We start from the raw sequence: 13,297 nt of genomic DNA, 5'->3' as shown, positions 1-13,297 counted from the left end.
GATGCTGCTCAAGGTCAACCCTCGTAAGGCTGAGGGACCAGATAACATCACTGGCAGGGTGCTCAGAGGATGTGCAGGCCAACTAGCTGACATCCTCAGACATCAGCATCTCCCTGAGCAGCACTGCTGTACCAACGTGCTTCAAGGTGGCCACCATCATCCCTGTGCCGAAGAAGCCCTCAGTGTGCTGTCACAATGACTACCGTCCTGTTGCACTCACATCCACCATCATGGTGCATATCAAGACTCAGCTGCCCCCCTCACTGACCTCCTGCAGTTTGCGTACCATCCCAACCAATCTACAGAAGATGCCATGGCCACCACGCTCCACCCAGCCCTCACCCACCTGGAAAACAGACTGATATGTTCGAATACTGTTCATGAACTTCAGCACAGCATTCAACACAATCATACTGCAGCAACTGATAAAGAAGCTGAACCTGCTGGGCCTAAATACCTTTCACTGTAACTGGATCCTCCACTTCCTGACTGGAAGACTTCAGTCAGTACAGATCAGAAACAGCACGTCCAACACCATCACACTGAGCGCGGGGATCCAGGACTGCGAGCTCAGCCCACTGCTATTTACCCTGCTGACCCACAACTGTGCAGCAAGTTAGTTCTTATCACATAAAGTTCACTGATGACACAACCATGGTGGGGCTCCTCAGAAAGAAGGATGAGTCAGCTTACAAGAGGAGGTAAAATCACTAATGGACTGGTGCAGAGACAACAACCGACTCCTGAACATCAACAAAGCAAAGGAGACAGTGGTCGACTTCAGGAGAGCCCGGGGACCATCGATGGTGCTCTTGATATCTCTAGTGGAGCCAAATTCCTTGGAATTCCTTGCATTCCTGGCAGAGGATCTCTCTTGGTCCCCCAACACTAGATCCATTGCCAAGAATGCACAACAATACTTTTATTTCCTGCAGAGGTTGTGGAAAGTTCAGCTTCCACTCTCAATACATTCTACAGGGGATGCATTGAGAGCTTCCTGTGTAACTGCATCACTGCCTGGTTCGGGAACTGTACCATCTCAGAACGCAAGTCTCTAGAGTGGATAGTAAAGACTGTTGAGGGGATTATTGGGATCTCTCTCCCTGCCACAATGGACATTTATAACGGCCATTGTTTGCAGAAAGCCATAAATACTGTGAAAGAATCTACACCTTTCCCGCAATATGTTCTCTCTCCTGCCATCTGGGAGGAGACATCGAAGTGTTTGGGCCCTCAAAACCAGATTACGAGACAGCTTTATCCCCCAAGCCGTGAGGCTTCTGAACTCCGGGAACACAGGGCTAGCCTATGCAACGTGGTATTTAATGAGTGATATGTTATTAATTAAAAATGTTTCTAAGGTAATTTATCCATGTAAATAACCAGTTCCATGGTCTGGAGAAACATTCTCATTTTCACTCTACACTGCAAGGTTTATGGTATTAATGACAAATAAACATGACTTGACTTACTCGTTACATCACTGAACTGAAGAGTTTGCTGCATTTCATTCCATAGATGCACCCTTCTGTTGCTGAGTTTTCCAAATGATGGGATTAGAAATGAGCACAACTGCAGCATAAGTAGCCATTTATGTGCTGTAAACAATATTTTACACACCATTAAACTTCATAAAAAGGTAACACATTCTACACTCTTAAAAAAAACCCACACTAATTCTAAAAGATGGAGGAATACCAAAATGTGACCATGATCCATAGCAAAGCAGAACAGTAACATTATAGACAAAAAACAAACAGCATCATGATAGATTATAGCATAGATTGTATAGATTTGCTTTATTCACTTCTTTCCTTTCTAGACATGAGAACCAAGGCCATGGTATTCTTGAAACTCAAACCAGATGTTTTACTGAAGTCTAATTACAGGTCATGTGAATAGTCATGAACAGGCTATAAAATGGGAAGCTAAATCATATAAAATGGGAAGTTAAGCATATAAAAACGGTTGTGCCCATCTGCGTATGGGCTTTCTTGCAGAAAGACCCCGTTGAAGGTTACAACAGGTCTTCGTGTAACAGAGAACTCACATAGCAAAGCTAATAAAGTTGTGATGTACTCTCACTAGTTGTCATCCAGTTCTTTATATTTAAGTACAAGCCCTTCAGCCCTCGATGCTGTGCTGAGCTAAACCTTTCCCACCACACACTCACAGCCCTCTATTTTTCTTTCATCCATGTGCCTGTCTTTTATATGGCCTTATTGTAACAGCCTCCACCACCATCCTTGGCAATACATTCCAGGCAGCCACTAAAAAACAACCTGACCTCCGCTCCTCATCTTGTCCAGATGTCTTCTTGTGTTTGCTACTTTCGCCATGGGAGAAAGGTGCTGGCTGTTCATCCTATCTAGGCCTCTCAATCTTGTAGACCTTCTTAAGTCCCCTGTTGTCCTTCAAATTAACCTTGCCTCACAAGACTCATTCTCCAATCCAGGCAACGTACTATTAAATCTCTTCTGCATCCTCTTTGTAGCTTCCACATCCTGTATGTAATGAGCGGTCCAGAACTGAACACAATATTTCAATTGCGGTTGAACCAGAATTTTATACAGCTGCAACTTTACCTCTCAACTCTTGAACTCAATGCCTCGACTAATACCCTATCAACCTTGCAGCAACCTTGAGGGATCAATGGATTTGGATCCCAAGGTTACTCTGTTCTTCCACACAAGAACACTACCATTAACCATGTACTCACCCTTCAAAATGCATCACTTCACACTTATCCGGATTGAACTCCATCTGCCACTTTTCTGCCCAACTCTGCATCTGATCTATATCCTCTTGTTACCTAGGACAACACATCCAACCTTCATGCCAAACTTACTGACCTATCCCTCGACTTCTTCATCCAGGTCATTTATCAATCTCAAAGAGCAAGGGGTCCCAAAACAGATCCCTGCTGAGCTCCACTAGTCACTAACCTCCAGGCAGAATATATTCCACCTACTACCCTCTGCTTTCTGCAGGTAAGACAGCCAACATTCCATGCCCTCATGACTTTCTGAATGAGTCTACCTTGTCAAATAGCTTACAAAATCCATGTGCACATCAACTACCTTACTTCAATTTCTATTTCCTTAAAAAACTCATTTAGGCTCATGAGGCATGATCTACCCCTCACACAGCCATGCTAAACTCAAGTAGTCTATACTTCTTTACGTGCTCATAAATTCTAAAAATCTTCCCCAATAGTTTTCCCATCACTGATGCAAGATACACTAGTTAATAATTCCCAGATTTCTTCCTTTTACTTTTTAAACAAGGGAACCACATTTGGGATACAAAGACCATTTCCACCACCCCAGCAATCTCTTCCCTTGCTTCCTGCAGTAACCTGGAGTAAATCTTGTTCGCTCCCAGGCACTTATCAATCTTAAAAAAATGTTAAGCAGATTCAGCACTTCCTCTTTCTTTAACTTAAACTCCAGCACATAATTTTGTCCTAAACGGACCTCACATTGACTAAAGTCTCGCTCTCTGGTGAACATTGAAGAAAAGTATTCATTTAGGAGCTCCCCTACCTCCAGGCACCATTTATCCTTAAGTGGCCCTAACTTGACTTTTGTCATGCTTCGGTTCTTTACCTATGCAGAATGCCTCAGGATTTTCCTTAGCACTAGTTGCAAGGCCTTATCGTGCCCCTTTCCTAAATCCTTTATTGTTCCTTTCTGGCTTCCATATAATTCTCATGAGCCCTTCCTGTTTTTTGCTTCCTTCTTCCCCTTAAATGACTGTCTCACCTCGTCAACTACGGTTCCCTTATCCCATCATCTTTTCCCACAGTCAGGCAAACCCACGTAGAACGCAGTGCAATTGGTCCTTAAACATGCTCCACATTAACTTGTGTTTCCCCAAGAATACCAGTACCCAATTTACTCTGCCTCATCTCATTGCAATTAGCACTTCCCCATTAAACACTTCAATTGTTTGTCTACTCTATTCTTGTCCTTAGCCATGCCATTTGTCAGGGAGCTGTGGTCAATTTGGGTGGTGTTGCACTTTTTATTTAGAAGGATGTTGGCAACTTGATGTGCAAATTGGCAAGACTTCGCATTTAATTAATATTGAGAATAAAGGAGTGCTCGAATTATTTTCTTTCAGGGACCTTCATTTAGGGAAAGGACTTGGATGCTTAAGGATACAAGATAGAAGCTTGAAAATTACACAAATTGAGAATTTCACCAAAATATTTTCTTCATTATATTGGATTAAATTTTCCAGGTATCATTCATCAACTGTCATCAATCTGCTGTTAACCTAGAGTCAACCAATATGGTTAACTTTCTCTCAAGATGTCTTTGATCTTGCCTCTATGAAAATACATTTAAATGGGTGGAATCCATGTTATGAGATAAGTTTGTATAAAACACCAAATATGGCTTATACCAGAATTTATGTAAGGGAGCATCTATTTTATCCATTTACAGATATTGCTTATTACATAGGATTAGAAACATTTTTATCACTCACTATGCTCTATAATAAATACGCAAACTAACCCTTCAGATTATTTCACCAATCCTCAACAAATGAAGTTACTTCTATTTTATGCCTGAATCCTGAACTTGTCCTACTAAGTCCGTTTGCTTGATTGATAATTGTTCTCTAATGACTCATTATGACAGACTTCACTAAACTTTAAACTATTCAAAATCGTGTCACATCCATTTTGAATGTTCCCAAAAATTAATTTGAGCCTATCCTTTCAAACTTCACGAAAGAATGCTGACAGGCCATCTTAAAATAGCATAATCCCACGTTAAAGCTCCAAGCAGACTGAGTGTTTGATACTCAGCCATTGGTGACAGCTGTAACCAAACAATTTTACAGTTTTCTGTATTCCTGCCAATTTTCACCTTTTACAGAAATTCGATCTTGCACACAAATTAGTTTCAAAAACTTTCGTTGTAACTCTGGGACAGATGCGTTGACCAGTTTGACTCCTGCTGCAGTATGCCCTGAAAGCCAGGCTACCCACTTAGGTATGGTTGGTTACAACACTGCAAACACCACTGCCCTCACAGAAGAACTGACAATTGGTGAGTCCACACCAACCTTCCTATCCTGTTACCCATACTAGTAAAGTTGTCAATGAGATTGAGGCCAGTGGCACTTTGGACCTGTTAAAATAATTTAAAATATTATGAACTTGCTTTGGCATTGGAAGTACTATAAACATTTGCATCTCAATGAAAAACATTGAAACTTTTTAAAACAACCTCCCACCACCACCCCACCCCCCAACTTGGACAGAGACTGTGGTGCCATTGCCAGGCTTAACCTATCCGAGGATCATCAGCCAGGCTACTTGCATTAGTTTCCTCAGTCCTGGAGTTTACAAGTGCAGCACAAGGACTGATTGTAGTGGGACAAAGGTAGAAAGTGCCACTACTGGCTAAGGCCCATACCATTAAGCCCAAGTATGTGGACTTCAGTTGGGATGGCTTCACCAACTATCCAGATAACTGTTGAAAAATGTTTTGTTCATTTAATGAAAATATCTAACAGATACAATTTAAAACTGCACAAATACAAATGAAAAGCAAGATGAGCACCAGTATTTCAGTTTAGACATTTATTATTTAAAAAGAGACTACTTGAAGGATATGTGAATGATTTATTACCATACCACTGGTAACATATTGCTCCATTTGGACTGATATGCAATACATAAGTATAGATAAACAGAAATGTTAACTGTGATTTTGTTTCAAGAGAATACTACTAGTTTCAGAATATATTAACTAAATTACAGATACATTAATTCAAAATCAAAAACTGAAATGGTTAGCTACAACTTCAGTCAAGTTTCAAATCCAAAAAGTGCATCATTACACTTCTAAGTAATTATTCATCTGGTCAAGTGTAAAACACACTTTCTATATCTACCATGTGCTTGAAGTAACTATTTATACAACTTTGCCTCCATCAAATTTAGAATAATACAAGCTATTCATTTTTTGACCTTGTGCTTTTCTCCTCCCAATAACTTTGTAAGAATCAAGTAACATGGCATTTCCAGAGCAGGCAGGATTTAAAGTACAGTGTTATCTTTAAAATGTATTGTTAGAAAATGCAGTGCTTTAAATATTTATATCTTAATGAAGTTTGTCTTAAAAAAATGAAGTTTAAAAATTGATTGCAAGTTATAGATTCACAAAGAATATACAATTGAAGGAAGAAATGCATTGAGCTGATTGTACAGGTTGCACTGAAGAAATTTTTTTGTAACTGCACCATGACTGCATCAGTGATCATCAAAAATTGTCCTACTTGGCATTTGTTCTTAGTTGCAGATATTCTGAATCACTACCTGGAGATCATAGAGCTGGAATGTGACTGGTTGGATGATGTTGTAGCAGCACTCAGCTGTGAGAAGCCACTGTGACTAGATTCAAGACTTGTCATGGACCCTCTGAAATAAAAATATTACTTAATTATGTGCATTTCAATACAAACAAATATTCATCATATTGGCAAAATAAGCATTGTATTTGGAAATTGTTTTTTGGAATTATCTCCCTTGTTCCATTTTTTGCAATATTTCAGTATCTAAAGTCTGAGAATTTCACACGACCAAAGAATTATTTGATCATTGGTTTTACACTGGCTATTCTAAGTGTTTATCCACTTGGATCCAGTCTCCTCTAAAGAAAATGTTTCCTCTTTGTTTTTAATCAGTAAAAACTTCTCAGTTTGTACTTACAAGCTATTGACACAATGGAAAAATTTTGTTTTAGTATTTACAACTCTTTATAATTTTGAACAGTGACTCACACTTTTGTTCAATAACTTGGCCTATTCATATCTAATTAATAGCCGACCAGGACCATTATTTTGAACTTATTTTCACCCCACTCACCCTTTTTTTTAAAGATAACCTCAACTGTGAATGATATGTGCTGAGGAATGAAAGGAAGGCAAATGACACACAAGGCCACCACTTACAAGCTCTCCTCTTGGTCATGCAAATGACTGACTTGCCTTTTCACTTCACCTTCACTGCATCCCAATACTAAAACTCTTCAAACAAGTCCAGGCTGGGAGTACTTTTACCATGGGGTCCGCAGTGGATCAAAAAAGAAACATCACTCATCTTCTCAGAGGCTCTTAAAATGGACAATAAAATTGATGCCCATATCTTGGTGAACAATAATGAAGGAAATGCTTGAATTTTCAATTAATTGATCATCTCCAAAATACTTCTTCAGAAGACCACGCTTTGACAAAACTTGTTTGACCATTTAACAGTCAATCATATTGCTGTGTAAAAGTGACACAGCGTGTAGAACTGCTGACTCAAAGCTTCAGCGATCCAATCGCAACGTTGACCTCTAATACTGGAGGAGTTTGTACATTATCCATGTGACGATGTAGGTTTCAACTCAGTGCTCCAGTTCCTTCCACATTCCAAGGTTGCACAGAATGGTTGGTTAATTGGTCACTGTTTATTGTCCCTAGTGTGGACGAGTGGTAGGATCTGGGAGCACTGATAGGAATGGGGGAAGAAGTGCAAAAATAGGATCAGTAAAAATGTGTTTGATGAATACCATGCACGGTTGGCTGAAAGATTTTTTTCTGTGCTGAGTGACTCTTAATTAATGTCAAACCAAAATAAAGTTGTTTTTGTTTTCAAAAAGTAACATTAGTGAACCAGAAGGGCCATCTATCATGGCAAACCAACCATCACTTGGTCACCAATAATGAAAATGGCATTTTTTTATTCCTAAATATTCTAATCAAATGAGTTTAAATTCCTGTGTCATATTGAGATTTGAACTCAAGTTTCCAGATCATCAATCCAGACTCCTGAATTGTTAGTTTGGTAATAAATTATATTTTCCTGTGCTTACAAGCAAATTACATACAGCCACTATAACATACCATCAGTTTTAAATAGTCAGCTCAAATTATTGCTAATTTTGAGAGTTAATTTAAATTTGATCTGATGCCAGCACTAAAACTATTTTTGGAATTCTTGGTAATTTTCTTATTTATAGTTTCTATTCTTATTGGGATGTGTTTTGCAGAGGGGGTGAAGTAGTTCAGGCAATTAATGTCTCCAGCAACTGGAGATTAAAGGTCAGTGATGAAAAACAGGAAACTTGCTGGATGGGGGTGTCCAAGAGCTTCTCCTCAACTGTTGTGGATGGGCACAAGGATAATTAGTATAGATTCAGGATTCCTTGTCAAAGGGATAGACACTGAGGAAGTGTTCAGTGTCCTGGCAGGAATTTGTTGATGGCTGGGTGAGACATTTGAGGATTGACTAACAGTGAAGAGGAGGAGGTCTGTAGGAATGGTAAACAAACACTAAGTGTTGAGTCTCAATAAAGGGTCCTGAACAGAAATGTTGACTGACCATTTTTGTCCATGGATGCTGCCTGCCTCAAGTCAAAAGAGAACACAGAATCACAATATTCAATTGAAAATTATTTAAATAGAGACAACATACAATTTGTTTCACAGTAATTTCAACAACTTACCAATGTCCAAAGTACTGGAAAAACTCGAGGTGCCCTTAGGATTAACAATCGACCGAGAGTTTCTGGATAGTTAGTTTACACATCAGTGACGACTCCACCATGCTATAATCCATTCCAAGTGGCCATGACTTATCTATAAGCTGTACATTATTTCCTCCAGGGCTCGTTATACCATGGGCCCCAAGAGTATCTTTTTTTGGGAAGCTGGGGTGCTCGTTTTGAATGATAAATATTGAATGCAATATCTCCTTTTAAAACATCAAAATCCCAGAATATAAAACATCCTAAGGAAATGCTCAATCCTCTTTGTTCACTCAAGATTTCACCATGTGCAGTTTTTGTGCTTCTCTATGAATTAGTCTGGTCAGCATGAAGAATATGATGTGGAAAAACAGTAAAAGTCTCCTTACTATGAACCAGAGAACAAGTAGATTTAACTAATAGTGTGGCTTAAAAGCCTTTGATACTGTTCTTAGCGCTGTATAGATATGTCAAAGAATTTGTTGTATATCCCTTACCTGAAATCATCTGATCCGATAACTTCAGTGTAATACATAATTTTACACTTATGGGATGACACCTGCAATGATGCCAGCACATCATCTACACGAGGTAGGTTGGTTGTAGCACAGGAAGGCATACTGTGAAACCTCCACTGAAGTATATAAAAACCAGGCCATCTTGTTACATGTGAACCCTAAAAGCGATAAATAAGATTTCAAATAATTGTTGTTTTTAGAAAAGTAAAGATTTGATCAACCACTATTTAAATAGGGCACCACAACAAGGATTGTCTATCTTAGCTGTGGTTTCAAATGACCATGTAAAACATTACAAAACTGACCTGGACACTTTCTCCTTCTTTACACATCAGTGACGACTCCACCATGCTATAATCCATTCCAAGTTGCCATGACTTATCTATAAGCTGTACATTATTTCCTCCAGGGCTCGTTATACCATGGGCCCCAAGAGTATCTTTTTTGGGAAGCTGGGGTGCTCGTTTTGAATGATAAATATTGAATGCAACATCTCCTTTTAAAACATCAAAATCCCAGGTTATCACTGAAGATGCTTCCACTATTTCAATTGATATCTGGGGGAAAAAAAACATGGAGAATATACAACATCCTAAGGAAATGCTCAATATTTTCTGAACTATTCCGACAAATATTAAAGATAAAATAGCATTTGAACAAGGAATAAATTACGGATAGAAAATTTTGAAATAGCTATAGGGAAGAGCAATGATCTTACCTCATGAGGCGATCCTTTGAAAACACTTGCTGACTGATAAATGGTTTCCGTCAGCAGCCTGATGTCATCACTGTCAAGCTCTTCCGGAGTTCTATACATAGATTTGGGGATTAAACCTCCTTCTGGAACTTCACACTATTAGAAAAACAATAAAATATTGGTAGGTGGTATTTTTAGACCTATTTTTTCTTGATTTAGTCTGAATGAGAATCAAGGTTTGTGGGATCAGATGCCATGACGTATTGGCTTGAACTAAATACTGCACATTTAAAAATAATTAAATCTCACTCTCACTGATCTATTAGTTTGTAGCCTCTTGTAATGTTACAATAAGGTCCAAAGCTTGCTTGAGTGACAGCTTCTCATCTTCTGCCTGGGTATGTTGTTGCCATCTGGACTATCAGAATTGTACAACTTCAGGAAACTTATAAAGACCTCATTATTACCCGAATCAAAGCAGATTTGCTGTGTCAGATTCTTACCACACATTCGCCTCCAAGGAAATCAGGGATCACTTCTTTGTCTATGTAATCAACTAGCCCTCCAGGTCCTTGGTAGTCATTCCCTGCATAGATAAGGAACTTCTTTCTTGTATTGTCATCAATGAAAGGACTGACCTAAAGTCAAAAGAGAACACAGAATCACAATATTCAATTGAAAATTATTTAAATATAGACAACATACAATTTGTTTCACAGTAATTTCAACAACTTACCAATGTCCAAAGTACTGGAAAAACTCGAGGTGCCCTTAGGATTAACAATCGACCGAGAGTTTCTGGATAGTTAGCTTCAACAACCTCAATGATTCGCAGCAGTGCCTTAACACCAGGCCGCCAAAGATGCCTCATATTCAAACCTTCTAAATCCACCAAGCATGTCCATGAACTATAAATAAGACAACAATTTTAACAAAAGAACACTGATATTCTAACAATTTAAATATTCTCAAAACAATTTTCTGTCCACATTACATGTTCAAAGCCTTAAGTTCAATTATCAAGATTTAAATTTGGAAATTACCTGATAGGTCTTCCAAATACATTGGTATTTTCTTCACATCGTCTTAATCCTTCTTCATTAATAGACAGAACCTGATTAAGAACAAGAATACCAAAGGACAAAAATATTAGCTCAAATTTAAACAACAGTGAACACCATTTTGCCATTATTATGAAATTAAAATTTCCACCTGTTTTAAAGACACTGACCAATATCGCATATTTTAAAGATGTAGACACTCAGAAATCCGCACAAGAGCAAATGGTTATACTGTATAATTTTAGTTATTTTGAGTTTATATTTTCTGATCAATTTAATATTTTTTCCCCAAAATGAGATTGTTTAGGGCAACAGTTGGGTCAATGATCTGTTAGTCATAATTCAAAAACAAGCAAGTGATGAGAATATTTTTTACTGATTATGTATAACCCTAACTTAACATCCACAATACTTGAAATAATGAAATTAAATTTAAAATACACTCACATGTCGCAACAGTGCTTCTTCACCAAGTGCTCTGACAAGACCTTTGGTATCCATTTGCCCCAGTCTTAAAATATATAGGGGTCTCCCATCTGTTTAAAAGGAAATGTAGCCCTGTATTACTTACTCCTGTTATTAATAGCAAAATTTAAATGGAATGTTTTAAAAGGATTTCAAACCTCCAGTATCAAAAATTCTTAAGTATTCAAACTTAAGGAAATTTAGATACTGCATGGAAAACTCAAATGAAAGCATGAAAGAAAATAAAGTGTTCATAAGAATTAGCTATCCAGAGCATAGAATTAAAACAATTAGCAGCATATTATTGTCTGTAATTACAATCATCTATTACTTAATAAACCAGCAATTCACACAATAACCCAAGAGTCATTAATTTTGGTGACTGTATCTACATTGGAAGCAGTTCAGTGAAGATTCAACACAAATTCTGGGATGAAAGAATGGTCTTATGACAAACAACTGAGCAAATTGGGGCAACAGTCTTCTGAATGAACATGTTATAGTGGTTACCGACTGTAAAATGGAGGGTCATCTCACTGGTCGGACCCATTTTCTTATTTCCATAAATACTGGATTTACCTAGTCGTCTTCCAACCACTCATCCTCCTAACCTCAAGTCACGAGTCAACACCTGGATCAACCTCTCATCCCCAGGTGTATAAAAATAAGCACATGAGCTTGACTTGCTTGAGGATACCCCAAGCGCATTCCTGGCTGTGAACCACGAGCATCGCTGGAGGACCAATTGTGAGGTGTATGCTGTGAAAAAGTTGGGGCTCAATCTTGGTGTACACCTGGGTGAATCACCATGTTTATCTAGTTCAATTTGTGCATTTGTAGGACGGCTAGCTTGCCTCTTTAATCGCAAATAAAATTATATGCACTGCTACTGATCTTACAGTCGTTATGGTTCTGTTCAGGATGCATCCTGGTAATTTAAACAAACACTTGTCCGTCATAACCCACAAACATTTGCATGGTTATATACAAAGCCACTAATACTTGTAGACTATTGGGAGTTTAATACAGCCCAGCTCATTTTGAGGGAATAAACAAGGCAAGGTATTGCGTAACCTCTATCGTGATGATGCCACCCTCCTGTGTAATAATCAGGCAATACTTGAGGTGGTGTCCAAGTCTCCAAGAGATAGTCCACTTTGTGTTGCTTACGCCATGTCAAAGACTGGCACAGAAGCTCTCTTGCTTTATCAATGTTAAAATCACGAGCTCGTAAGAATCTCAAAATGTGCTCATCCTTAGGAATCTGTGAAAACCATAAAACAACTGTGAAATTTCCTTTCTACTAAATGGAAATAAACAATTCATAAAACAGCAGTTCACCCAATCAGTTGTTTATCCAAATTATACAGCTTTGCAACAGTTGCATTCTTAGTTACAGGCTCACAACTACAGTAGATATACTGATTTAAATAGAAATAACCATGAAAATGCTTTACAAATTTTGTGCATTAAAACGAGGAAACATTGCCTTGATCATGCCACTGAGAACTATAAAGAAACAAGTCAGTGAAAGGTCAAGCTGCACAGCCCGAAGAAACAAAAATAATTCTGAACCAAAATCCACAGACAAGGTACAAGGCAAACAGAAATTGTGATTTTTGGACACAATTTCTTGCATCTACCTCAATTAGGTGAATTATTTTTAATTTCATGAATGGGAATTATTGAAATCAAAAAGCAAATTATTGAGCAGCTTAAATTAAGAAAAAAAATTGTTTAAATGCACTATAAAAGTTTTCAAAGGTTATAACTGCATAGATTTTTTGTTTAAAGTTTAGATTTAACTTTAGAATAAACTACTCCATTGGGAAAGAGATACAAGAGTATCAGAGCCAGGACCATCAGGCTAAGAAACAGGTTATTCCTGCAGGCAGTAAGAATGTTGAACTACCAAAAGAAGTGTTCACACTAACCATTCAAGACATTCATATATCTATATACATGTGTATATTTGTCTTAAGCATGTCTTGTCAACAGGTGCGTTATGTCTGTACGTTTGGCACT

The 13,297-nt window shown here is 38.2% G+C and overlaps 1 protein-coding gene and 1 long non-coding RNA gene across 6 annotated transcripts in view; both read right to left on the bottom strand.

Moving 5' to 3' along the window:
* Positions 1 to 1,595, bottom strand: part of LOC138759597 (uncharacterized) — a 114,090-nt gene extending 112,495 nt beyond the window's left edge. Inside the window, exon 1 of the long non-coding RNA XR_011354987.1 lies at positions 1,473 to 1,595. This is a non-coding gene — a long non-coding RNA (uncharacterized lncRNA). The remainder of the gene's footprint in view (positions 1 to 1,472) is intronic.
* Positions 1,596 to 5,584: 3,989 nt separating this feature from the next.
* Positions 5,585 to 13,297, bottom strand: part of LOC138759594 (SEC14-like protein 1) — a 38,720-nt gene continuing 31,007 nt past the window's right edge. For all 5 annotated transcript variants that reach the window (XM_069930279.1, XM_069930281.1, XM_069930280.1 and 2 more), the window contains 9 exons: positions 12,347 to 12,536; positions 11,255 to 11,343; positions 10,790 to 10,860; positions 10,483 to 10,654; positions 10,250 to 10,384; positions 9,768 to 9,902; positions 9,355 to 9,606; positions 9,029 to 9,207; positions 5,585 to 6,439 (listed from right to left, as the gene is read on the bottom strand). In XM_069930279.1, the coding sequence (XP_069786380.1) occupies positions 6,334 to 6,439; positions 9,029 to 9,207; positions 9,355 to 9,606; positions 9,768 to 9,902; positions 10,250 to 10,384; positions 10,483 to 10,654; positions 10,790 to 10,860; positions 11,255 to 11,343; positions 12,347 to 12,536 (1,329 nt within the window). In that variant the 3' untranslated portion in view covers positions 5,585 to 6,333. The remainder of the gene's footprint in view (positions 6,440 to 9,028; positions 9,208 to 9,354; positions 9,607 to 9,767; positions 9,903 to 10,249; positions 10,385 to 10,482; positions 10,655 to 10,789; positions 10,861 to 11,254; positions 11,344 to 12,346; positions 12,537 to 13,297) is intronic.

This window comes from Narcine bancroftii, chromosome 3, assembly GCF_036971445.1.
Source record: "Narcine bancroftii isolate sNarBan1 chromosome 3, sNarBan1.hap1, whole genome shotgun sequence".
Taxonomy (NCBI): Eukaryota; Metazoa; Chordata; class Chondrichthyes; order Torpediniformes; family Narcinidae; genus Narcine; species Narcine bancroftii.
Note: the sequence above shows the minus strand (reverse complement) of the source record. Positions and strands in the feature narration are given on the sequence as shown.